This window comes from Lissotriton helveticus, chromosome 8 (genome assembly GCF_964261635.1).
Source record: "Lissotriton helveticus chromosome 8, aLisHel1.1, whole genome shotgun sequence".
NCBI lineage: Eukaryota > Metazoa > Chordata > Amphibia > Caudata > Salamandridae > Lissotriton > Lissotriton helveticus.
Genome location: NC_136069.1, coordinates 243,963,021 through 243,989,966, shown reverse-complemented (window position 1 = coordinate 243,989,966; position 26,946 = coordinate 243,963,021). Strand labels below are relative to the sequence as shown.

Sequence of the window (26,946 nt, the reverse complement as noted above, 5' to 3'; positions counted from 1 at the left end):
AATAACCAAGAAGGACGTGTGAATAATAAGGGAGTTCTTTATTAGTTTAAGAAAATTGGAAAGGGAAGAGCAGGAGTTGTGGAAACCAAGCATTCGCAAATTGTTAATGCTTAAGACGACCCCTATAGCTGAGCCCTATCTCTTGGGGCTTTTATCGGTCTATGAACGGTTTTTACTGACAAGGTTTCGCTTGGACCTCTTTCTCCTCCTACTTGCCTTCCCCAGGGGCTGCAGTAGAGGCCAGCAGCTTGCATCCTGTAGCTGCGACGGTGAGTCTCCACAGGATCTGCTACATTGTTTTTTTGTAATTTTTAGGAGGCTCCAAGGAAGTCTTTTTAGTCCCTATTTTAAAGAATCTGAATTTTGCACAGGCGCCCAGCTCTTTTGTATCTACAACTGCTTAAGGATGCTTGTATTTTATTAGTTGTGTGTTTGAAATCTCTGGTGAAGTCCAGGGCTTGTCTTGATTAAAAAAGTGTTGTGTGTTCTGGGCTTATGGTTACCATCTTTAAGTGTTATTCATTTTATAAAATAGGAATCTTTTATTGAGGGAACTGATCAAAAGGGGAACATTGTTGATTTATGATTTGTAATTTGATGTCACCAAACATTCGGATATATGGTAGAACGTCATTTTACAATGTTTAATGGTGCTGATCTTTCAGAACTTTATAACACCGTATGGTTGTGTCAATCTGTTTTATGGCTATCATGTTACAGTCGATGGTGAGACTATTGACGATAAATTGTGCTGCTATTCTCAATATTTTATTATTTTTATGTTGGTCAACTTTTATGGTTTCATACTTCAAAAACCGAATAAAGTTTATATTGAATGATTGATTGACCATTGAGACAAATCACTAGCTTGGGCTAGCTTTGGCTAGGAACATATAAAAAAGACATATAAGAAAGACTAAGTTGTATATCATGTTAGCCCTGAATGAAATGACAGACTCAATCCTCAGCGCTGAATCAGCAGTGACATAATGCCACAGATCATTACTGTATGGCTAAGTAATCAAATAATGAAAACACATTATTTGGAATTTCAAAATATACCAAAGTGCTTTTATGCATCACAAATCACTGCACACCTGGATGCATTATTCCATAAATATTTTTTCACTTGTGTTCGATCTATCACAAAATCTCTATTGTGATCATTAAAATAATGAACAGGTGTGCATTTATCACTGTGCATTATAGCTGATGGCTATAAGAACTGATTGGGACAACTAGCTTGTGTGAATCCAACCTGTGTGGTACCACAGTCAACCTGAAATTGTGCCTAGGTCTTTGTCAGCTGCAAACGGTGACATCAGATTCAGGTTTTACATTTTTTTGCCATTTTTTGCTTAAAATACAAAAAAATCTTATCTTCTGGTCAATTAATTTGATTGATTTTTATTGCTTTGACTTTTCAATTATTTTAGCACTGTTACATACTTTACACACTTTTCCTAAGATACGACTGTGTGCTCTATGCAATAGCTTACCATGGGCTGAGCTCAGGTTTAAATTACTGAAACTGTATGTTTAACCTGACAGGCTTTTGGAACTCATATCCAGCCCAACTAATAATTAATTTACTTTCAGGAAGAGATAAGAAATGGACATACAGTCATTACACTGCTATTGTTAAGCCCGAGAAATAAGTCGGCAGTGTCACTATTTTAATAGTTCTACCATCTATAGTTAACTTTTCAAAGCAGGTTTATGAAAGTACTAACATATCTAAGTGAAGTTAGGTGCCATAATATGCATGCTACAAATAGAAAATAAAATCAGCGTATTCAAGTTGTTTCAAAGTTATATTCTTCAGCTACCCATGTGTGTGTAGTAAACTTGTATAAAGGAGCTCCTGCTGTAGCATCTATATCAGGCTGTCTGATGCCACAAGGGGCACTTCAGGGCTGACCTAAAAATAAGGTCTGGATACAAGTAAATGATGCATGATATGGCTGGAATGGGGCCTTACCTATGTCCCTTAAGCAGATTCACCTCAGTTATTGTTTTATCCGGCATTTACAGTTCAATGTAATGCAGAAAACGCAGACATGTACCTATATTACCTGCAAAGCATTTTTCTTTCATAAATATTCATAATTGGTTTCTCATTCCGCAGATAAAATTCCCAAAGTCTTTGCAACCTTATATGAGTACATCTTACTTTTGACTTTCCTAGATTACCCAATACAATATAACTTTATTATTCAAAGCAGCAGCAGGAAAACCTGGTCTCAGATTAATCTGTATTGTTTCTTCTTCCTTTTGTTTCCTCCAGTTGTGTGTGCTGGATCAAAGGTAAATGACTTGGGTATTATCTAATTATATTATATACAGTATAGAATCTGGGAATATTAAAAACATATTTGATCTTTTGGCAGTGTTTAATTATTCAACTGATAGGTGAAGCTGCTGGGTCCAAATAATTTTGGCCAATATGTACTGTCACATTTACCCACAAACACATAACCGTTAAAACCCTTTCATACATCATCCCCCTTTCCTCACAAGTCAGAATTAATAGCAGTTCAACTGCCAAACACTCCTGGCTTTAACCATTAAGTGCAAGGTGTTGTAGCAGGTAATTATGAAAAGAGTACTGTCATGATGCACATGGGATAGTGGTAAAAACATGATACAAGAACATCCACATATCAACACAATTTATAGCTGCAAAGTGTCTTGCTGTTATGTGTGACACCTTAAGCTAGTCCTTGCTTTTTCCCAACTGCCGTTTTCTGCTTGGGGTTTTGAGCCCATAGCTACATCGATAACAGCAAAATATAAAGTCCCAGAATACAATAAGAGGTCTGTTAAAACATCGGGACTGACAAAGTGAGACATTTGCCAGGGTGTCACTTGTCAGCTATGAATGTCCACACAACAGAAGCACCATCTTAATGTAGTCAGACAAATAGTGCAGAAAAGTGGTGATGAGCATGCTTAAAGCAGAAAGTTTCAGACCTACAAAATAATCTGGTGTAATTCAAAGTTTTAAAGCTTCCACAAGGTACTGAGCTGTTGGTATAGTTAACCACCCCTCTAATGTCACAACATTCAGCCAAGAGTAGGTGAATGACCCCCAACTGTGTCCATGGACTTGTTTATTAAATCATTTGAATATAGCACTTTTGTTTTTTCAATCCATTAATAGAACTGTAAAAAAAGACTGAGTGCTGACAGAGTGAGTGCGAGAGATGATGAGATGTAAAAGAGGGTAAGGAGATGTGAGTGCAATACATAAACTTCTTATGCTTAAAATAGTCTAACATAACTTCACAGGACATACTGTCAATGGGAATGAGAACACACTGCATACCCTGCATCACCTCTTCCTAATACGTGTTTTATAACAATTACTGCAAGAAATAATGCTTTGAAGACACTGGAAAACTGAGTTTTGGTTTATTTTTGGGGTTAGGCATTTAAATAAACACCAGTAAGCACTGATTCCAAATGTTTTGGAAAACATTGAGAAACTCCAATTGGAATCCACAAAAATAAATATCAAAAACAGGACATTTTATGTATATATTTTGAAAGCAATATATATTTTGAAAGCAATTGTTTTACTTTCAACACAAACTCTTTTTCATGTTTTGCTGAAGCCTATCTTATACAGTATGGAATAACATTTTAAAATAATAGCTTACTCATTCACAGTGATTTTGTCACAGGCTGGGACCACGCACCACCATATACACGCAGGTCACTATTCCCCACTATGTCAATCAGGATTCAATTCTGTGACTCGCTGGTTACACACACACAAACACAGACACTTGCAGAGATCGCATTAACCAATTGAGGTTTCATAATATAAAAGAGTGCATTTCCCATTAACTAATTTAATTTGTTTGAATATTTTTACATGTAGGTACCTGAAAGTGAAAGGCCCTCATAATAGTTACATATTATTATGTTCTTCTTTGCCATGTTGTTACTAAAGACAGAAGTCCCTAGAACTAAAAGAATGAGAACTTGGGATAACATATGCTAAATAGCCGTTATATTCTTTGTCCAGCCGGACAGGGTTTTTTATTAACAATATAAAAGGTAACATGGAATTGAAGGTGATGTCAAGGGGGCACAGCCTGTGACCCACAGACAACAAGACAGAACTAAAATTTATAGGCAAAAGTGAGCAAAGCGGTCTGTTTCCTAGTATTCAGTGCACAGACTTAATTACATCATAGTACCATTGTGCAAAGCATTCTGAGTATTTAAGAGACATATGGTACAAAGGTGTCGAGGTTTCGATGCCAGAACTCTAGATATGTGGCATCATCTTCAGGACAGTATTAATATTCATGCCTGTCTTGAGTATATACAGTTGCCTTTCTTACATATATAACAATTAAGCATGAAACAATTACACAATAATTGGGGGGAAAAAGGGGGAGGGGGAAATAGCATTTAGAAAATTAAACTAGGCATGGACCAATCTTGTCAGTATTCAGTGACTTGGAACATAGTGAACGTGCTCAATGTGTGACTTTCAATGATAATAGACCCACTGAACTGTCCGTGCAGGATGGCGCGTGGACAGTATATATAATGGCATGCCAATTAAGGTGATCCGCTAGTTAGATAAGAATAGACATATGGCATAGTGGGTGACTGCACGCATCCAACGTAATTACAACGGTGATTTTTGCGACGTCATGAATAATATAAACGGTGCAGGCATTCCGTCATGAATTGAGTCACATTGAGTTAAAAACGTGGGTGCCACTTCGTTGCCATGGCTCCACATCCTGTGATACTTGGAAATCACTCAGTCACTGGTTGCCTAAAAATGTGTAATGTGATCTGGTGCTCTTTTAAAGTGCTCTGATGCCCTTGGGCTATATAAAACTGGGAAAAAATGTATTAAACAAAACCTGCGACAAAGAGAAAAGCCTCAACCTGTATTTATTCATTTGATAAAAACTTTCAGATCAAGTGTATTGCGCAGCTCTCAATCACGACTTCATCATGTTGCACTCACCGTCTTTGCCTAGGGTTAACGGGGTCGGCGGGCTCATTACTCGAGTGTTAGTCATCGTGTTTTTCAATAGACAGATGTAGCTGCCGACATCGGATGCCTGTGCCTTGGAGATGTAAAGATTGCCCGTCTCCTGGGAAATGAAGCGCCGACTATCTTCTGCCACAAAGGAAGGGAACTTGTTAAACACCCAGCTGTATGTAATCTCTGAAACCAAAAGAAGAATGAATTCTGTGAGTAAACATTCATATATTTCTCAATGGAGAGATATCAGTCATCCATAAGGTACCCCTACACCCCCAATTACTTAATGCAACTGCGCAACTCCTTTCAGTATGTACGAGGAAAAACACTTTCATCGGCCGCCATCATATTTCAAACATTAACACATATATTTTAGGGGACAGATGTACGACCATATTTTGCGGTCACAAATGGGAAATCGGTCCATTTGCGATCGCAAAATTGGTCTGCCCCATGTACAAAGCCTATTTGGCGAGTCGGTAACCTATTACTGACTCAGAAAATAGGGTTTGCAACTCGCTAGTAGGAAGAGGCGTGCCAAGGGTTCCCTTCCTAAAAGTGAGTATCCCTTAAATGTATGATTGTTTTGCGACCGCAATTGCGGTCACAAAACAGTTGCAGTTTACCACCTACTTCCAGTAGGTGGCAAGCTACTCGCAAATGATAAGTGGTCTCCAGGGGACACCTTCTCCTTTGAGAGTGTGTGCGAAAATATTTTTTAAGAGCAGGCAGTGGCCCCACAGACCACTCCCTACTCTTAAAAATGAAACGTTTCATTTTTCTTTTTTAAATTCATCCGTTTTCCTTTGCAGAAAATGGGCTGCATTTAAAAAAAAAACTGCTTTATATAAAAAGCAGTCCCAGACATGATGGTGTGCTGACCCCAGCAAGCCTCCATCGCTGGGAGTGCTAGCCATTCCTAACGGGGTCGCAAATTGCACCGGCCTCATGAATATTAAGGAGGCAGGCAATTTGCGACACTGTTGTAAATTTCTATTTGCGAGCCACACATTGCGAGTCGCAAATCGATGCAATTTGCGACTCGCAAATTGATAGGGTCGTACATCAGGCCCTAGGAGCGTAGACTTGGTACTAAAGAAAATGTGTACAGTTGCACTTCTCTGGTAATGGCAGGTGCGGTGAAACTCAGTGCTGGATCCCACCAAGAGGGCCCATGAGAATGGCTGCAGAAGGTGCCCTGAAAGACTGCCTTCATGGCGGTTGGGGAGTATGCAGTGTCTGGCTTAAGCCATCTTGGAGGGTGCAAAGAAAAAAGGTGCTCTTTCTAGTGTACCCTACAGAACACACAAAGGTCCAGATTTACTACAACCATGAGCTGACAAAGTCACACAGAGTGGAGAAAATCAACACATTGGTTGTTACTATCTAGTGGCACAAGCTATTTTGTGCTGCAACTGTGCCTTTTCTCAGCACAAAACAAGTGTTCTGTGCTGCTTTGCTTCGCTTTGTGTTAATGGGGCATTACTGTGCAAACATCCATAGTTGTTGACACAAAGCCTAATCTACTATGGTAGCCAGACTGGTGTTTGCATCAAAAACGTCTTGAAGCAGGCAATAATGAGGTGAAATGTTTTTATGTAAAAAAAAAACCAGATTGCATGTTTGCTGAAGTCTACATTTAGTGTGTGGGATACATCTATATGAGGAGAGCATGGTTATGGGTCCAGACTCTCTCCAAGCGTTAAGTCATCAGAAGAAGGCATGTATATTCAGCAACAAAACATCTTATAAATTACAGAAATCTCACATATTGTTCAAAGCATGTCAAGCAAAAATGCTTTAAGACTGCACTCATCAGCACTGATCCGCCCTGTCTAGGGGGATCGACCCAAGACTTTATGTGATTGCCGTGAACCACTTGACTGTTTTTCTTTATCTTTTGCTATTAAGCACTGCATATTATGCTGTTGGCCATCATTTTTCTATTTTCTTTCTTTCTGCTGTATGAGCACTGCTCTGATCGTATGTTTTAAAAATGTGCAAAAATGTTAATAAAAAGATTTAAACAAAAAAAATGCTTTAAGACTGCACAAGTGAAGAAAAAAAATTGGTGCATTTTATTTGCTGTCAAAAAACAGCAGCAAATGTCTCACTTGCTATCAGAATTTTGCATGCTTGGATATTAGACCACATTCTTATAATGCCAAAATGTAAACTATTGTCCCAGATGACAAAGGCGCCGTACTTGAAGGATCCGCTAACCGACTCTCAGCTATACACAATAGCATTCATAACCAGCAACAACTGCTGCAGTTGAAACCAAACGTCCAGTGCTTAATTTGAGCCTGTGGTTTCTGGTGCTCGGCACTGGCACTTAATTGCAAAAACCAGCACTTAATTGTCAGAACCTTAATTTATGATAGCTGCCACATGGTGGTGCTGTTTGTGCAATTTAAATATAAGCAAAAAACAGTTGTTTGTTAATTCAATATACATTTAAAACAACAAATACCTGGCAACCAAGTCATTCTTAAAGCTTTTGTGGTCTCAAAAAGTATGAATTGTCAACTTGCATCATTGTGATGGTTAGTAGTTGTGTAACGGTGTGATGGTTAGTGTTAGACCTGGCACCATTGGCGTGGGTCTCCCCTGTATTTTTGCCTTTGCCTCTTGTGTTTTTGCTGTGTGTTCGACTCCGTTTTGCTGGTCTAGATGCTTTGGGCACTTTACCACTGCTGTTCAGGGCCAAAGTGCAAATGCTCCCATTGTAAATTGTTGTTGTGGATTAGTGATTCCATGATTGGCATACTTGATTTACAAGTCAGACCCTAGTTCAGTGCACTGTGTGTGCTCAGGGCCTGTAAATTAAATGATGCTAGTGGGCTGAAGCACTGATTGTGCCACCAACAGAAGCAGCCTGTAAACTGTAACTCTGGCCTGCCATTGCAGAGCATGTGTGCAGTCTGGGACTGCCATGTCGACTTGGCAAGTGCACACACTTGCCAGTCCCTAACCGTCCCTTTTCTCAAATGTTTGTCACCCCTAAGGTAGGCCCAAGGTACCCCTGTGGGCAGGGTTCATTGTATGTGAAAGGTAGGACATGCTCTGTTGTGGCAAGCATGTCCTGATTGTGAAATACTGCCAATTTCGTTTTTCACTATTGCAAGGCTACCTGCTCCCATAGGATAGAATGGGGAGTTTGTTTATAACATCTTGTAAATATAACTGCCCCTGGGAACAAGGTAGAAAAATAAGTTTGATATGCCGGAACTCAGAATATTTCAATGCATCTTTTAGTGAGGGCGTTTTTCACATTCTGTGTTTGAAAATACCACTTTTAGAAAGTAGAAATTTTCCTGCTTAGCCATCCAGTATGCCTCTGCTAGGTTTGTGTATTGCATGTCTGGCTTTGGATGACAGGGGGCTGGGGAGGAGCAGTGGCTCTAGAGAACCTGATGAGTCAAGGCTGGGCTGGGCCGAATAGACCTGGGCTGCATTTAGAGTATAGGGGAGGACATTTCCTTTCACCTGAATGGGTCTGGTCTGGCTTCAACAATGCTGTCTCCACCTCCTGCTAGGAAGCTGCACCAGTGAGGACAGAACTGGTTTTGGCTCGGCAGAGACCCTCTCTTCATTCAGAGAACTAAGGATTTTTGTGTATAACGAGGGGCCCAGCCACCAGACTTTTAGATCACTTCTGGGAAATCAAGAGGAACCTTTGCCAAAGAGAAGAGCAGAGAAGTTGAGGAAGAATACTGCCCCCCTGTGCTGTTTGCTGTCTGGGGTTGGCCTGCAGTGGCTACTTGCTTCCAAAGAAAGGAGAAAAGGACATTGCTGTTTGCTGTGTCCCCATCTTGAGGAAAGATCTCCAAGGGATTGAAACTGAGCTTGCCTCCTGTTCTGAAGTGTCAGGGACACAAAGACTTCACCACCATATCCCGTGAACTTCCTTACTGGGAGTACTGATCTGCAAGAGGTGCCTGCTGTTGTTTTGGACCCCTAGAGAACTATTTTCCGCTGGGAGCTGGAAAATCAACGCAACATCGAAGAAGGGTGATGCATCCATACCTGTTTCCAACGCATCGCTGAAGAAACCATCACAGCACCTGCTGCGGCTTGAGAAATCGTTGCACGACGCATTGGGTGCAACGATCTTCGGAGGCACCGCCAAACTCCAGAAGATACTCCAGCGGATCCAGAACGCCTCAGCAAGACTCATCCTGGACATCCCCCGTCGCAACCACATCTCCGGACACCTGCGAGACCTGCACTGGCTCCCGGTCAACAAGAGAATCACCTTCCGTCTCCTCACCTACGCACACAAAGCCCTGCACAACCAAGGACCAGGATACCTCAACAGCCGCCTCAATTTCTACGCTCCCAAACGCCAGCTTCGATCGACCGGCCACGCCCTCGCCGCCGTTCCCCGCATCCGAAGAGTCACCACAGGGGGAAGGTCTTTCTCCTACCTCGCCGCCAAGACCTGGAACTCCCTCCCGACCCACCTCCGCCTGACCCAGGACCACCTCGCCTTCAGGAAGCAGCTCAAGACCTGGCTGTTCGAGCAGTAGCAGACCCCCCCCTCCCCAAGCGCCTTGAGACCTTCCGGGTGAGTAGCCGCTATACAAATGCTTTGATTGATTGATTGATTGAGGCCGAGATCACCGCACCGGCCCATACGCGGGCCCTGTTGTGCACCTGCAAGAATGCAACCATCGTCCTGGATCATCACATTGCATCAAGGTGCCAAGTCTGTCGCATCGTTGGGGGACACAGTAAGAAACAGACGCATCACCTCCTCTCCGGTAAGGAAGAAACCCATCACCTCCCCTGAGTGTAAGGAACCAACTCATCACCTTCCCTGTGGCCTGTTTTGTTTGTTTGCGTGACGCATCCACGGTACTTTGTGTAAAAAGTGTCGCAATTTGTTTTGAACTGAACTATTTCTACCATTTGAAAGTCATTTTTTTATTACTGTATTGTGGATTTTTGTCATTTGTCTTGTTTTGGTTTAGATAAAGGTTACTTATTTTTCTAAACTTATGTGGTGTCCATTTGTAGTGTTTTCACTGTATTACTACATGTCTTCACAAATGATTTACACACTGCCTCTGGGATAAGCCTGTCTGCTCTTGCCAAGCTACCAAGAGGGTGTGCAGGGGTTGTTTTAGAAGTGCATCCCCCTTACTCTGATTAGAAGCAAGGGTCCCTATTTAGACAAAGGTACCTACCTCTGCCAACAAGAGACCCCCATTTCTAACAGTTAGCAATTGTGTAAGTACAGTGTCAATGTGTGATGCAAAGTGCAGTGTTCTCCTGACAAAGGCTCTGGCACTTGTGTGTGTTTTTTTTTGTACAAATTAAGCACTGCAAACGTCAATAAAGACAAAACTCTTTTGCACTTATATTAGAGACTCACTGCTTCCAAAAAGCACAGTTTTGGACACCAACAATGCCAGGAGATGAGGTATGCTTTCCAAATGACTCCTGCACCTTGTATCAGCCACCCAAAGCACGTATTGCAAAACATTGCAAGCATTACTGAAAGTTGCTGCTGCAAAAGGCCTGTCCCTGCATGACTTTGAAAATTGAGCAGGCCTAATTCAACAATGAGCTTCAGCCTCAGTCTCACCCCATCAAAACTGGAGGAAGCTTCACTTGCCACACCCTCCTTGCTCCATGACAGACAGTGTGAAAGAGCAGCCAGGGTGGTAAACGGCCCCCTGAGAAGAAAACTGCAAAGATTCGTCCCACCATCTGCCCGGTGATGGGGCAGGTAGTAGTAGAGGGATGCATCTGTATCAGACAAGTGAACTTTACCCTAGTGCCACCCATTACTGGATGCTAGGTGGCTGTTGGCGCACAAACGCGCTACCTAGTTACCAATTAAACAGGTATTAAACATAAGGCAGGTTTTTCCAGTCACAGGTCAGGATCAAAAATGTCAGCATGATAACCTTTATGTTAGAAACAAGAAACTACAATATCACTATAAAGAATGTGTGTTGAGTTTCAGCTTCAACAACAACAGTGTGTCTTATCACATTATCATTTAATATGTATACACTTCAAATTTGCATGGGAAATGTTTATAATGAATCTCTGCCTATATACTAAGTATAATAAATACTAGGCCGGGGAAAAATGTAAATTACGCTGGCATTATTTTGTGTTATGCCTGTTGTGCAAAATCCCCCAAATTACACCACTGAGACACTTTGCGTGGTTATGCAACCTTCACAATACAAATTTGCTGTAAATACGTAATTCATGGTAAAAAATTGGCACAAACACACAGGAACAACAGAGAACATTAGTGTTGACATGGGCAAGTCTCCTGCATTTAAACAGATGTGCACATTGACCCTGAGTGCCCCAGCTGCATGTGGATCTAGAATCCTGGTTACAAATTGGTCATGCAAAATGCACGGATTATGCATGGGTGCCATGATCTAGGCCTTCCTTGATGGACTGTGGTCGACAATAGACCGGGAGGAGCACCAAAAGCACTTCCCTCAGAATGGGTTGGGCTACTGCCCTCACCCAGAGTTACGGAAAACGAGCACAGTGATGGCAGTGTACCCAATTGATCAACAGTAGAATGACCAGGCTGTTTCCCGTGTCATAAGTGTGGAGCCTACTGGCCCACTCAGTTAAAGTTCAACATCTGTGTCTGCGATTCGCTTGGCTGCATAATAAAGCGCACACATTCGTGTGTACTAAAGATTGCATCTATGTCTGCCTGTGAAGATACATAATATGGAGGCCTGTGGGGTCCATTCTAGGAAGCCTAGCCTTTAGAAAATCCTAAAATAGAGGTGTGAACTGCATACCCAGAAAGGAGATGTGGATTGCTGACATTCCTGGGAATAGCGGGGAGAGCTACACTGGAAGGGGAGCAGAGATCCCCCTCAGTATAACAAAGGCATGTTATGATTAGGAAAAGTGCTGGGCAGAGAGATCAGAGCACAATGTTTATGGTAGATGGTGGCACTGAAAATGTACACACTACGGGAACACAGGATCATAAAAGATGGGGAGCTTAATACTTTGACCTTTTATGAGGCATATATTGCAAGAGGCTTCCACCACTTTGCTGCATCCATGACTTGTGTAGTGTGTCCAACAGTTCTGGTGACACCCCCAATGGGCCAGGCAGGCCTCATGGCAAAGAACAGAGGAAGGAGTAATCACTTCAAAGAGTCCGAAACACACAGCACAAATCTCGACGGGTCAGGCACTAAATCACATTTGCGTCAGGAGAAACTGAACAAAAGAGGAGGCTGAAACCCACTTGTTATTCAGAGCTGTGAAAAGAACACCACAAGTTGAGCTACTGAAACCAGGACCATGATCGAGATCTGCCCAGGACACCAAGAACCCTTTCCATGGAGCACCAGCTTGCATGCCTGCCAAGACCAGTGTGCCCTGCAAGGATGAGGAGTGCCTAGAGGGAACATGGACCAGCAGGGATCTGGGAAAGAGGATCCTGGGAAGTAAGGTGTGAGGCCCAAGTTCCAGTAGTGCCAACTACAATGTGGAACTGCTGCAGATCGCTGAGGACCATTTTCTTATGAGTTATAGGCCATCACCCGTTAGCATCGATTGGGGACCCGTGTCTTTGAACAGCCAGACTACTTCTCAAGTGCTGCAGTGGGGCAGTCACATCAGAACCAAGTGAACTTGCAGGGACACCCCGTAGGCTAGGAGACAGAGGGCCACTTGCCTCCAGGGCTGTCATCCATGAACCAGAGAGTGCAACATCAGGCCAAAGGAGCCCAGTAGTTACTTACCTGCCTTTGACCACCAGACCTTGTGGTATCGCCATGCCTGACTCAGTCTGTAACTTCCGGATCAGGCATGGCAGGGAACGGAAGGGGGAGGCGTTGCGAGGGAGCACCAATCAGGGCTGTAAGAAAAGAAAAGTTAGAGGTGCATACCACAGCACGTGTCCGCGTGTTTCATAGCGCAGGACACGAAAACCTGGCGACGAGGGTGGGATGCAAAACACCCTCAGTATTAGCACCAAAAATCACCGCTCGCGACTCAGTTGCAGTTTAATAAAAAAAAAACACCTCGTCTGAGCGAGCGCGTCAGCAATTAAGTCCGCATTCCGGCCAGTGATCAGAGCGCCCAGCAGAACAAACCTCTGGAGCCCCAACCACACCAGACAGTGAACAAACTGGGGTAAGGACATCGATTCCCTTACTACTAAAGAGGCACAGGAGGTCACATTGGGTGGCCATTTTGAGGTCAGGCACCCTCATAGGAGAATACTGCCACCAACCCGGTGGCCATTTTAAAGTCAGGCAAAAGTAGCAAATACCCTATTTCAAAGCCTCCTGGAAGCTGCTGTGAGCATCAGAGAAGGCAGTGAAGGCAATAACTCGCCACCATTCAGCCCGACTCCACACAAAATGCACTGCCAGGCCCAGCCCAAGCCATGCCGCAAGGACCCATCTTAATGGGGCTATTGTTCCTGCGTCCCCCTGAACCCTTAGCACTGATGTCTGGGAACAGCATGGGTCCCAAGTGGAAGAGCTAGCTAGAAGATTTCGAAGATTTCATGAAGGGCTCATGAGTCAATGACCCCGACCATCAACACATAGCATTGAAGAACTTGGGGGGCAAAGACATTGGACAGATCATCAAAGAATGGCCTCCAGAAAATGCAGCGTCGTATGCAGATGTGAGAGAAGCCCTAAACAGGAAGTTCCTTCACAAGCGCAACTTGGACTATGACTGTTACACGTTCAACCTTGCATCCCAAGAACGGGATGCGTCCATGGGTGACTTCATCTCTTGACTAAAACGCCTGGAACGTTACTGCGAATTTGATAAATTCAACACCGAAGTTGCGCTTAGTCTATGCATCATTGTAGGGTGCCAACCAGAGTCACTACGACTTCGACTACTAAAGAAACACTACTCGCATGACGACATTGGGGAACTCAAATGAATAAATGATCAAGCAGAAGAGCACCCAAAAAAAATCGAAGCCAGCAAGACAAGGAAACGAGAACAAGCATTCCGAATAAAATCTCAGACAGAAGCGAGACATTGCCCGGCTCATGGGAGACCTGGAATGTCCACAAGCTCATCCTATGGTGGGACCAGAAGCGACAACACCCAGAAGCAATCACCACAATGTTATTGTTGTGGTCTGGACTACCCTCACACAGGTACTTGCCCGGCCATGGCACAACAATGCCACTGATGCGGAAGGGAAAATCATTTTGAAGCAATGTGCCAAACTTGTCGTAAAGAAACTGGACCACACTACCACGTGAGGGCGGTGCAAGGAAGAAGCGACCGCTCAACAAGCTCGTCCAGATCCAGCATTCAGTCACAAACGTCATATCGATCCCAACGATCAATATCAAGAGAATCATCTGCCCTCACTCCCATATCGCAAGACAGCGACGATTATGTGTGCATGGTGGCAGACCCGGACCGCTTAAAGAGATATACCCGACTAGACATTCGGATGGAAAATCACTCCGCCAAATTTGTTCTAGACATGGGAGCATCACTCAATTACATCTGCACGACGGAATATGAGAGGATGTGCCCGAAGCCAAAGTTAGAACCTGCCGCTGTGCATGTCTACACGTGGATGTCCAAAGACCCACTACCGTGCTTAGGACGATTTCCCACGACTTTGACCTACAGCTGGTAGAGATTCTATTCAAAGTTGATGACTCAACCGACATAATAAACAAATTCCCAAAACTATTCTCAGGCCTAGGAAAACTAGCCAATGTCAAGGTCAAACTACACATAAATGAACAAGTAACGCCTGTGGCTCAGCATCATAGAAAAGTACCATTTCATCTCCAACAAGCAGTTGATGACAAGCTCCAAGTCCTGCTGAGAGCAGATATCATAGAAAGGTCAACCAGACCTACTCCGTGGGTGTCGCCAGTAGTGGTCGTGCCTAAATGGGGCGACGAGAACAAACTGCACCTGTGCGTGGACATATGTGCCCCAAAAACAGCCATCTAGCGAGAGAGGTACTCCGGACCTCACATCAGTGACATGATCACTCGCCTGAAAGGCGCAACAGTTTTCTCAACATTTGATCTCAACAAAGGATATCACCAGCTCGACCTCCATGAAAAATCCAGGTACAGCACCACGTTTACTACACATCAAGGACTTTTCAGGTACAAGCGACTCAATTTTGGTATCTCCTCAGCGGCAGAGATCTTTCAAGAGGCAGTTCGGAGAGTGATCCACCACATCCCTAATTCATTTAACTACAGCGACGACATCCTCGTCTTCGGTGCAACATGTGAAGACCTTGACAAGCCCTAGATCATGTGCGTCATGCCCTTCTCAACGCCAACCTCACACTCAACAGAGACAAGTGTGAATTCCATAGGTCAACTCTCAAAATCTATGGTCACATCTTCTCCGAAGACGGCATGAGACCGGGTCCTAAAAAGGTTTCAGCACTGTCCGACACTCCGCAACCTCACGTTGTCAGAGACATTCGGTCTTTTCTAGGCATATCCAGCTACTGCACCCAATATATCAAGGACTATGCGACCATCAGCTACCCGCTGCAAGAACTCACGAGACAAGGGCAAGCATTTCACTGGTCCAATGCATTTGAACGCGCTTTCAACAAGATCAAAAGGGCCGTGACCTGTGCCGCTCATCTGGCATACTTCAACCCTAAAAGAAAGACAGAGATCACAGTCGATGCAAGCCCTGTCGGACTTGGCGCTATTCTAGCCCAATATGATGATGAGAGAGATCAGCATCACATTGTGGTCTACGTCAGCCGCAGCCTCACTGACACGGAGAAAGCATACTCGCAACCTGAAAAGGAAAGTCTGGCGGTTGTGTGGGCATGCAAGCATTTCCATCTATTCGTATATGGGAAACACTTCACACTCATCACTGACCATCAGGCCTTAATTACCATCTTTGGCAACCCACGAGCGAAGATGCCTCCAAGGATTGAGAGGTGGGGGATCTGTTTGCAAGACTACATGTACACTATCGCTCACAAACCGGGGAAGGCGGAGAATCCGGCGGACTACATATCACATCATCCACAAGTGTTGCTCACCTACCGGCCACTAGAGGCCATCATAGGGGCCACTGCCAAAGATGCCATACTTCAAGATGTCATTCAACGCATCCGCACAGACTCCTGCAGACACCTGGGTGACCTGCAAACAAAGATTGCCATCAATATGCAAGAACTCATCTTTCAGACACGTCAAGGATGATCTCACGATCAGTGCAGATGGTTTGCTGTTGAGAGACAGAAGAATTGTCATCCCTCACCAACTAAGACAAGGGACCATCACTTTAGCTCATGAAACCACAGAGGTGGACCTCCTAGACAGTGTGTGGCAACAAGTAGCTGTTGACTTCTTCGGGCCACTGAAGTTTGGAAAATATGTCATTGTCATCATGGACGAATATTCCCGATTCCCCATTGCACATCAACTCTCAGCTACAAAAGCATCCACTGTCATACCCATTCATGATGAAGTGTTTGCAGCATGGGGAATACCTAAGGTTGTGAAGGCAGACAACGGACCACCCTTCAATGGACACAAATTCACAGAGTTCTGAATTTAAAACACCGGAAAGTCACTCCCTTGTGGCCACAAGCCAATGGAATGGTTGAACGTTTCATGGCCACCCTGAGGAAAACGATACAGTAAGCTGAGCTGTCTCAACGTGACATCCAACCGGCACTCAATGAAATGTTGCAAGCCTACAGGACTACACCACATAGCACCACTAACAGATATCCCACCACCCTGATGCTCGGGAGAACCCCGCGCACCAGGGTACCAACTTCGGATGCAGTCACACAATCCAGACTCCCGACCTCGGACCACGAGACACTAGTGAACATCGACAAGGACAAGAATGCAAAAATTAAGGAATATGTTGATGTTCGTCGACAGGCCTAGGTGTCTGACATCCAAGAAGGATACTGGGTACTGGTGAGGGTAGAACAGAAAACCGAAGCTGACAACTGATATTATGCCCATCCGCTTCAAGTGGTGAAGAGAAGAGGGACTATGATCACAGCTACCTCTGCAACCAAGAGGACCACAAGAAACGTGTCGCACTTCAAGAAGTGCAACCCAGCAGCCTACAGTCGAGAAATGAAACAGGTTGGGACACGGACACATCAAGCCCAGGAGCTGATGATCCTGAAGAACATCCTCGCGCAACCGACATGAATGAAGTTGTGGAGAGGCATCCCTCTCGCCGGCCACAGAGAACCATCCGGAGACAAGTTCAACTCATAGAGGAACTCTAAAGAAAGAATAGAGCTGGGACAGTTGATTATTAAAAAAAAGAGGGCGGTGTTGTATCACCATGCCTGACTCCGTCCGTAAATTCCGGATCAGGCATGGTAGGAAACGGAAGGGGGAGGCGGCGCAAGAGAGCGCCAGTCAGGGCTATAAGAAAAGAAAAGTAAGAGGTGCATAGCCCCAGCTCGTGTCCGTGTGTTTCATAGCGCGGGACACAAAAGACCTGTCTACTGAAGAGGATTCTCCAGTAAAGCGCGGGTCACACTTTCCCGGTGGACTGCCGACTCCTGCCAAAAGGTTCTTCCACTGCCAAGTACGGTTGGCGTGTCACTGAAGGTACTCTGCCTGATTTCAGCCTGAGCATTTCCTTCCCAGCACTGAAGTCACTGGAGAATGTGCCAGAGCTCAGAAAGGGATTGTTACATTGTGGCTACATCATGCATCGAGCAAGGGATATGCATATGACAACAGTGCAAGGGGCTTGCGTGCACTCATTGCGAAATCTATGAACAGAAGCCTAAGGCAGAGGGGGGCTGCACCTGTGGGAAAGTTACCACACATAGGACCTAGACATTTCATAACAGAGGAGTGCACCTAGACAGGAGGGACTCGGGTCAACTAGTTCGAAGTCCTAGATATGGCTAAGCTAAGGGATTGTGTAATAAACACTTGTTCTTCCAAAAAACTCAGTACTGGGATGGATCAGATTTATTCGAATTTCTAGAAGGTGCAGTGAGTTGTGCATTTAGGCCTACCCTAGCACTCTACCTCCCCCTCGAAAGCCTTGCTCGACCCACGCTACTACTGAGAGTCAAGTGCTTACAGGGTAGTATTTGGTCCAGGGGCACACAGTTCATAATGGGATCGGTCCCAGGACAGCAAAAGGCCTCAATGACCCCAGTGGGGCCTGCCTGCCATGTGGCCTACTGCAAGGGGTTTTGACACCTAACAGCTGTTGCTTAAAAGCCTACACATCCCAAAATGTGGCTTAAGGATGCATTGTGTGCTAAAAATCACGTGCACAATGACAGATGGGCATTTTGCATAATTGCGTGTAACTTTGCATAATTTTGCCATAATTTCACATTATTATGCTGTCAAATTAAATGATTTTCACACTTCCATATTAATTGTATGACCTTTCAAAGTTTTGGTTTCCAACAGATGAAACAGAGCTAAAAAGAATAAAATGAACACTCAGCTTGCCTTTGGCACAGGTGAACTTGATTTCATTTGACATAGGTGAAGTTGATTAATGCCCGTATAGAGAAAAACTAAAGAGATGAGTAGCTTCCTCTCGTGTGACGACTTGGATAAGGTCTGGAATTTAATACAACAACCTTTGCATCCTAGTACTTCCAAGATCTTTCAGAGGCCTGTGATCACATGCAATTCTGTGACTTGCAAAGTCCTTATAATTTACCCTTGAACGTATTTGACTCATACGATCATATGATCCTTTCTATAATAATGAAAGGGATTGCACACTTGGTGCGCAGTGGCATTTATTCTGTTGATTTCCATCATTTTCATGGGACCATATCCATGCAGGGGGAAGCAGATCCGCAGCCACCATTGCATCTCACATTACAGATCATGCCCCACTGGTAGTTCTTCTTCCTTGGTGAGTAAACTCTGAATAGTTATTGTAGGTGGAGTGAAATGTGTAAAACTTAACAGTCTTTTGGTTGGGATCCGAGCAGCCAGTTCCATAGCGATTTAATTTGGAACCTTAGCAATCATGTAAAGGGTCTCTAGCCCTGCTCGTAAGACAGACAACCAGATGAGTGGTGAGTGCTTCCCTAATGGCCACGGTGGGCACATCTACACTGAATCTATGCCAAAAACTGAGGGTCTCTGGTAGGGAAACAGCACCCTGTGTCACATGGTGGTCCTGTGGCCCAGGTAAAGTCGAACATTCCCTAACACAACATTGTGTGAAGTAACAGTTTCCATAAGAGTACATGAGGTGTATTCATGCTCTGTACCTGCCTCTGCTTTTTTATGTGATGCAATATCGTTAATTGTATTGTTCTGGTTTCGAGGATCTGCTTTCCTCGGCCTGAACCTGTGACTTTCACCCCGTCTTGCACGACCAGATAATGGCAAGTGATTGTTTATGCTTTTAGGCGCTATACTTACCTTAAATCTTTGAAATTGCGTATCTCCAGTTCTACTGATTGGATTTTTGTTGTTTCTGATGTCAAATAATTTATAACATTTTACTATGTTTTTCTAAATTGGTGTGGCATTTTTCTTGTGTTGTTTTTTCCCTTTATTACTGTTTGAGTGCCACATAACTACTTTACACATTGTCTCTGAGTTAGGCCTGACTGTTTGTGTTCCAAGATCCCAGAGAGTTAATTAAGCACAGGTTAATTTAGTGACTTTGTGGTTCACCCTGACAAAGATTGTGGCTGTTGCTTGAGAAGGCTCACACCTCCATCAACCAACAACCCAAGTTCTCATACTAAGGTTCTTGGTGTAGCCTCTCAATTTCAAGTCCCTGTAGTAATAAAGCTAAATACATAAAATGCTCAGGATTTCACATACACTCCAAATAATGGCTCCAAACGTGTAAGGACACCACAACAAGCTCTGAAATAGTTTTAGAGATGACTGCCAATTTATCGACACGACGATGCTCATTAAGGCTTTAATTGGAATAGATGGCAAGTTAAACATCTGACCAGATTCTCCAAGCTTCAGTTAGGATAATTGACAAATTATCCACATATTCACATGTATTAAGCATTAATTAGGCTCCACATTCAGCATATGTCGACATGTAGTTAAGTGACTGTCATGGCAATCAGCCAATTGAATCCTACCAGAAGATTAAGACTGCCCATGCTCCTGTTCCATTTAGATGTAATCTGTAGCTTGGCTGCCAATTGAGAGTATGGCATACTAGCATTAATTTCTCATATAACACTACCTTCTCAGTGCCTTTTGACACCACACTTTTCTCAGCAAAAGAAGTGTCTTTCAATGTTTGGATGATTGGTGGTGCCACCGCTACAAGCTGGTGTATTTCAGTGATGTTTAATAAAGAGTGTATGAAAGCTGCAAAATATATCCCAGTATCTGCAGCTCTGCCTTCCTGCAAAAAAAACGATGCCACTGCCTTAGTGTGCATACACAGTTTTGATTTACCTTACCAAAGCTGACACTTCTGCAGGTTGTTGGCATTGGCGCTCCCACTATGTTGTTATGGTAGGTTGCTACCTTCCAGCTTTTGAAAGGATGCAATATTAAACATGGCTATGCTGTATGGTGACATCATTGACTGGCTCAAACACATGGTTGTCGAAAGTATTTGTCATAGGTTGTCAGAGGAGATAAAGAGCATTCTTATTCAAAGCTCATTACAGAGAAAGGGGTTCAGACTTTTCCAACATTTATTTGACAATGCTCTTGTGTAAGATGGACCGTACCTAGAACAACCCCGTAGTTGCCTCGGGACAACTACCTCATAAAGAATTTTGGAGTGTCCCATTCATTCAACTGAAGGTTGTATGGTAATGACTCCTTGTGGCCCGACGAATACCATTTGCAGTCACTGATCAACTATATGACGACATTTGCTGATTCATAACGTGTTAGCATCGACTTGTTACACTGCAGTGCCTAGGGGATAACATTTTGAAATAACCCAGGTCAAGTGATTGATCGATTGAACCCAGCACAGCAAATGCGGTTTCTGATTTAATGTCCTTAGCGACAGCCCACACCTCCAATGCACCCTGGATATTAAAACGATATCTATCATTAATTATAAAGTGCACTTTCACTCAGGGTATCATGGAGCTGAGTTAGAAATCACCACTAAACACAGAAACAAACCAATGCCTTGAGTTGCTATGTATAGGGGAACACCAAAGTGTTCGGGTTTTCTGAATTCCAGAAGGTCTGATTGAGAATGTAGATGTAAAGGAAGCAAGTTGCATTGGGGGGCTGCTACAGTGGAAACAGAATTTTGGTAATGCAAGAGGATAAAGCTCATCAGATCTCAAGGCATAAGCAGAAGGATACATTTGAAAGCGATGTTTTAATGATGACTTCAAAGAAGAATAAATCAATCTATGTACCAGACGGGGGATTGAGAACAGTATGCGCCTATTAAAAAATAGTTCAATAAAAATTAGACATACAATCATGGAGTTTGCTCGCTACAGTTGCTCGGTCGCCTTCAAGCACAACCACTGTCTTAAGCTTGGTCTATGACAGAACTGAGGGGTGTACGTTTCTCACCTGTTAGGAGTTGGAAAGGACCCTTTCTGCAGGGTCACCTTATTCTTTCTGCCTTCCTCCTCCTCTTTTTCTGACACTGTTTTTGTGGAGGTGCAGGGCCTAATAAGTGAGATAAGTAAGGACATTCCGAACGCCTGGGGCGTTTTAGGCGGTACAAAATTCCTGCTTTACTCTCATTGAGTGTGATGGAGTTTCTGACAACATTTAAAAATATTTCAAGAAAAATTAGACATACAATCATGGAGTTTGCTCGCTACAGTTGTTTGGTCGCCTTCAAGCATAACCACTGTCTTAAGCTTGGTCTATGACAGAACTAAGGGGTGTACGTTTCTCACATGTTAGGAGTTGGAAAGAACCCTTTCTGCATGGTCACCTTATTCTTTGTGCCTTCCTCCTCCTCTTTTTCTGACCCTGTATTAGTGGGCTTTAGGACTTTCTACACCTTTACACTGCAAACCAGTGCTAAAATGTTTGTGCTGTCTACTCAAAAGGTGGTGTAATTGGTTTACACCGGTTTGGTTTGTTGAAATTACTTAAAAGTCTCTAGTAAAGTGCACTACATGTACACAGGGCCTGTAAATTAAATGCTACTACACTGCCTGCAGTACTGATTGTGCCACCCACTTCAGTAGGCCTTTAAACATGTCTAAGGCCTGCCATTGCAGAACCGGTGTGCAGTTTCAAACTACCCTGTCGACTTGGCAAGTTAAACTACTTGCCATGCCCAAACCTTCCGTTTTATTACATACAGGTCACCCCTAGGGTAGGTCCTGGACAGCCCATGGGCAGGGTCCATTGTATTTAAAAAGAAGGACATGTACTTTTAAGTTTAACATGTTCTGGTAGTGAATGACATTTGTTTATCACTACTGCAAGGCCTATCACTCCCATAGGATAACACTGTGTAGTTTACAATTGGGAAGAGATGGGACCACCAACTTTGATATCTCTGGACTCACAATTTAAAAACACAACTTATGGTGAAGTTGGTTTTTAAAGTGCAGTTCTGAAAATGCCACTTTTAGAAAGTTAAACGAAAGGGGATGATGGACGGAGTGTTGAACAATGCAAGCACTCACCCCCAGTCAACTGATCTGGGCTTAATCCATCATCATTCTTTAGCTCACTCCACCACCCCAGTTCAGACATGGCCATATGCAAATCAGTCTGACCCTGAGCCTCATAGGAACAGTCCAGCCCAAACTGCCAAGCCATGTCTTCCCTGGACCGGAAACAAGCATCCTGGGACAGTTTCTGGCTAATCAGCCGCCATCAGCGAGGCTTTTAGAAAGTTTGCATTTTCTTGCTTAAATGATTTGGTGCCTTCTGCCTGTCTATGGAATACTAGTCTGGGATGGGTGACAGCTGTCTTCCTGAATTCCCTCTACAAAGCCACACATAAAGGAAGGGTAGATGTGACTGAGTTCCCATCTGAATGTTGTTGGGTCATTTTGAGGAGGATGGGGTGAAGAGCTGACACTTTACACCTGAAAGGGCTGGGTCCTGTCCTTTCACAAAGTGTTACATACCCTCCTATAATGAGTCTGGAGCCAGGGCAGGAAAGGCAGGGTAATGTGCACTTCAAAGACACCTCTTTGAAGTCACCCCACTTCAAAGGCACAACTGGGTAGAAGCACTGGGTCTCTGGCCCCATCGAAACATACACTTCTGGACCTGTAAAGAAACTTTGCCGGGAAGAAGGACTGCTGTGCTGCTACAAGGATTATCAGTCTGTTGGACTGATGCTGTGGAAGAACTGCCTTTCTGCTGTGCTGCCTGCTACCCTCTGACCCTGCTGGGGAAGAACTGCACTTTATTTGAACACAAAGTGATCTCCAAGGGCTTGTTGGGTTGCCTCTTGTTTCTGAGATTCAGGGATATTAAAGTCTTACCTCCTGCACCTGTGCCTGGTCCGTGGAAAGTGGATTGAGGTGCTTGCTCCAGTCGAACCAGTGCAGCTCTTATTGTTGCTGTTGCAGGAGCAAATCAGTGCATCACACTCTAAACCACTGCATCGCATCCGGAACCACCACTTTGAAACAAATGCATCGCCATTACTGCATGGAGACGATCGATACATCGCCCCTGCAGAGTGTTTTAACTCAGCCCATTGCTTTTGGAACCGCTACAGTCGGAACTGGTGCTTCACTCAACAGACCCAATGCATCGCCGCAGTTGTGCAGAGAAATCTGGCACAACACCCCAACTGCTTGGGGAACATTGACGCACCACGTGTTGTGACAAGGATTAAGGTACTTTTGCTCAGCAAGCCCTGATAGGGTCCTGTAGCCAGCCAGAGCTCCATCACGGGTGGCCTGAACTCTAGACTTTGTTCAGGACTAGAGCAACCAATTAACTTTTTGAGCACAATTTACTTCTAATATCTATTTTCCACTTAATTATTTTCATTTCTCAACTTGTACTTATTTGATTTTTGGTCTATTTTCCTAAACAGGTGTGGAGTCTTTTATTGGTGTTTTACTGGGTTACTGTTTGAAGTGTTGCACACATGCTTTACACATTGCCTTTTAAGTTAAGCCTGATTGTTACTTGCCAAGCTACCAGAGGGCGAGCACAGGTTATTTATTGTGGGTGTCTGACTTACCCTGAATATGATTGCGGTCCCTCCTTGAACAGGGTGCATACCTCTGCCAACTACAGACCTAATTTCTAACATCAAGATTTCAAAATTGTGACTACGTATAAGGGTGGTTTCTACTAATTAATTCACAGAATCACCCTGTAACCTGCGCAGGTGGCATTTGTGTTGGCACTGATAACAATGAGAAATGGGCTTATTTAGGATTTCTTGTGTCCAAGAGTTTCCTCAATCAGAATTCAGAAGGATCACCAGCATTGCACATTAATTCCAAACAAAATTCTATGCTAATTATTGAACATTAGCATTACGTTTGCGCAAAATGTTTACAGTGTCTTTACACTTCATTTACTAATCTATGCGGTTAGCATAAAAAAAGTTAAGCAAGCTTACACACGTTATTATTCCTATTTTACACTTGTTGCCTTCAGCACTAAGTCGGTGTTAACAGCCAGCACACAATGCCAGCAAAAGCAATTTTGGTCTCTTGTACGTAAGCGCTAAATAAAAAATAGGTGCAAATACGTACTGACACATTTTTTAACAAGTGTTATAGATGTCCCCACCATGAAATGCCAACAACTAGACACTGTGAGGCCATTTTTTCACTGTTAAAATTAAAATTTACAGGTGCAGTTTTAAACGTGAATAAATCCATTTACGATTGGTAGGAGAATTTGCACTTATACATGTTGCTATATGGTCACCTGAGTTTCAGTAAGGTGCACAAATAAAATTGTGCTGGCCCAATCACAATCGGAAAGCAAATTTTGCAAATTGCATACCTACAAAACTGCGATAGCGCGTGCGCACATCAGGATTGTGGCCAAAATCCTGTATGTCAGAGGTTCAAGAGGAGGGAAATCACAGGATTTAGCGGCCCTGGACTCCCTGATTGGCCAGTACTCAAACGAGAATAACATAATAATTGCTGGTGACTTAAATATGACCTTTGAACCCCTTACAATAGGTGATTGGTATTCAGGGGAAGAAGAGGATTGTCAGTGGGGATACCGAAACTGGACCTGATTATGTTTTTTGCAATATGGCACTCTGGCGTTATTTGGAGGATATGAAGGTAGTTGTCAGGCAGGAGAGTGACCACAACCCCCTGTGCATTGACCATCATTGGTGGGGGCAAAGTCAGTGGGGATAGACAGGGCTGAGCAAGCTTTTTCCGAATTTGTTCCTTCAAATGACATGAGGCGGATCAAGTGGCCACAAGTCATGACGAATAAAAGGGTGTTGGAAAATATCAATAAGGAGCTGGATAAAGTGATTTTTTGATACAGACACTATAGTTGGTGCAGAGAAAGAATTGGGGGAAGTTACCAAACTCCATGAGAATTTTTTTGTCAAATATAAGGGGCTATTTTTTCAAGCCAGTAAAGAAGCCAAGGGGAGAAACAACACCCATGAATAGAGTGGGGTGGTACAATGATGCCTGTAGGTCCGCGAGAAAATCCCTAGGTACTGCCATTAAAAGAAGAGATCCCAAGGCTGTTAGAATAGCTAGACAGGATTATAAGAAAAGTATATATGTGGCAAAGAAATTGCGAGAAGAACAACACTGGCAGGACCTCAAAACAGCTAGTACTGCCAAGGATTCAAGACTCTTTTGGAAAATTGTCAAGTGGGGGAGAGGCGGTCAACCAGAACCCCAGACAAATTATGTGACCCAGAGTGGTTGGGTAGACCATTTTAGACCCCAATATGCAGGCCGCCCTGATGAAAAAATCAGAGAATCTCCAAATATTACATTGTGTATAGATCCACCCTTTCATATCAACGATGTAATAGTGGCCCTTAATTCTGTGACCAGGGGAAGAGCGCCGGGGCCGGATAGTGTGCCAGCTGATGTTTTTCTTCACGATAAAATGCGCTGGGGTCAGTATATCATGAAACATGCAAATGCGGTGGCTCAGGGTGCTTCGGTACCGACTTCTTGGAAAGGGGCAGTAATAATCCCCGTATATAAGAAGGGCGACAGAACGCAGCCTGGGAACTACAGACCAATCAGTTTGATTGATACTGTACAAAAGGTGATTGGGAAAATGACGTTGGGCAAAATATTAGATTGGGTAGAAGGTGAAAATATTTTGTCCTCTTTCCAGGCTGGTTTTCGTAAACTAACTAGCACCATTGACCAGATCTTCAGTTTTAACCTACTGCATTGGAAGACGGTTGTACTTGGTAAAGGCAGCATTTATGCTGCTTTCATCGATTTACGTGCCGCTTTTGATTTAGTACCACGTCTCCAGCTATGGGATGTGTTAAACAAGTTGGGTATGCCACCAGAAATCCTAACTCTGGTGATGAGGCTGCACGAGTCAAATTACGCAAGAATCCAATGGGGTGGGTATGGGAAAGTAACTACAGAATTGCCGGTAGAGCGCGGTGTGCGCCAAGGCTGTGCCATGGCCCCCACGCTCTTTTCAATATACATTAATGGTGTAGTAGAGCGCATCGCCTTGGAAAGTGTAGATGCACCAATTTTGGCTGGTGGAAAAACGCCAATTTTATTGTTTGCGGATGACACGCTCATTTTATCTAAAACTCCTAGTGGCCTACAGCGAGCTTTGAAGATTTTCGAGGAGTTTTGTGTCGATCATGGGCTGGAAGTTAATGTAGCGAAAACGAAGCTCATGGCATTTAATCCGCATTCTAGTTTTAAAGGAAAGTTTTTTATGAATGGGCAATGTGTGGAAATGGTGACGGATTTTATTTATTTAGGCATCCATGTGGCAAAAGACAATAAGTGGGGAAAACACATAGGAATGGCGGCCCTAAAACACCGCCAAAATGCAGGCGCAATAAAC

General features: G+C 43.7%; 1 protein-coding gene across 1 annotated transcript in view; it reads right to left on the bottom strand.

Annotated features, from left to right (window-relative positions):
• The window catches only part of CNTN5 (contactin 5), a 2,147,338-nt gene that overhangs the window by 954,739 nt on the left and 1,165,653 nt on the right, over positions 1-26,946 (bottom strand). Inside the window, exon 9 of the mRNA XM_078656993.1 lies at positions 5,000-5,203. Within this exon, the coding sequence (XP_078513119.1) occupies positions 5,000-5,203 (204 nt within the window). The remainder of the gene's footprint in view (positions 1-4,999; positions 5,204-26,946) is intronic.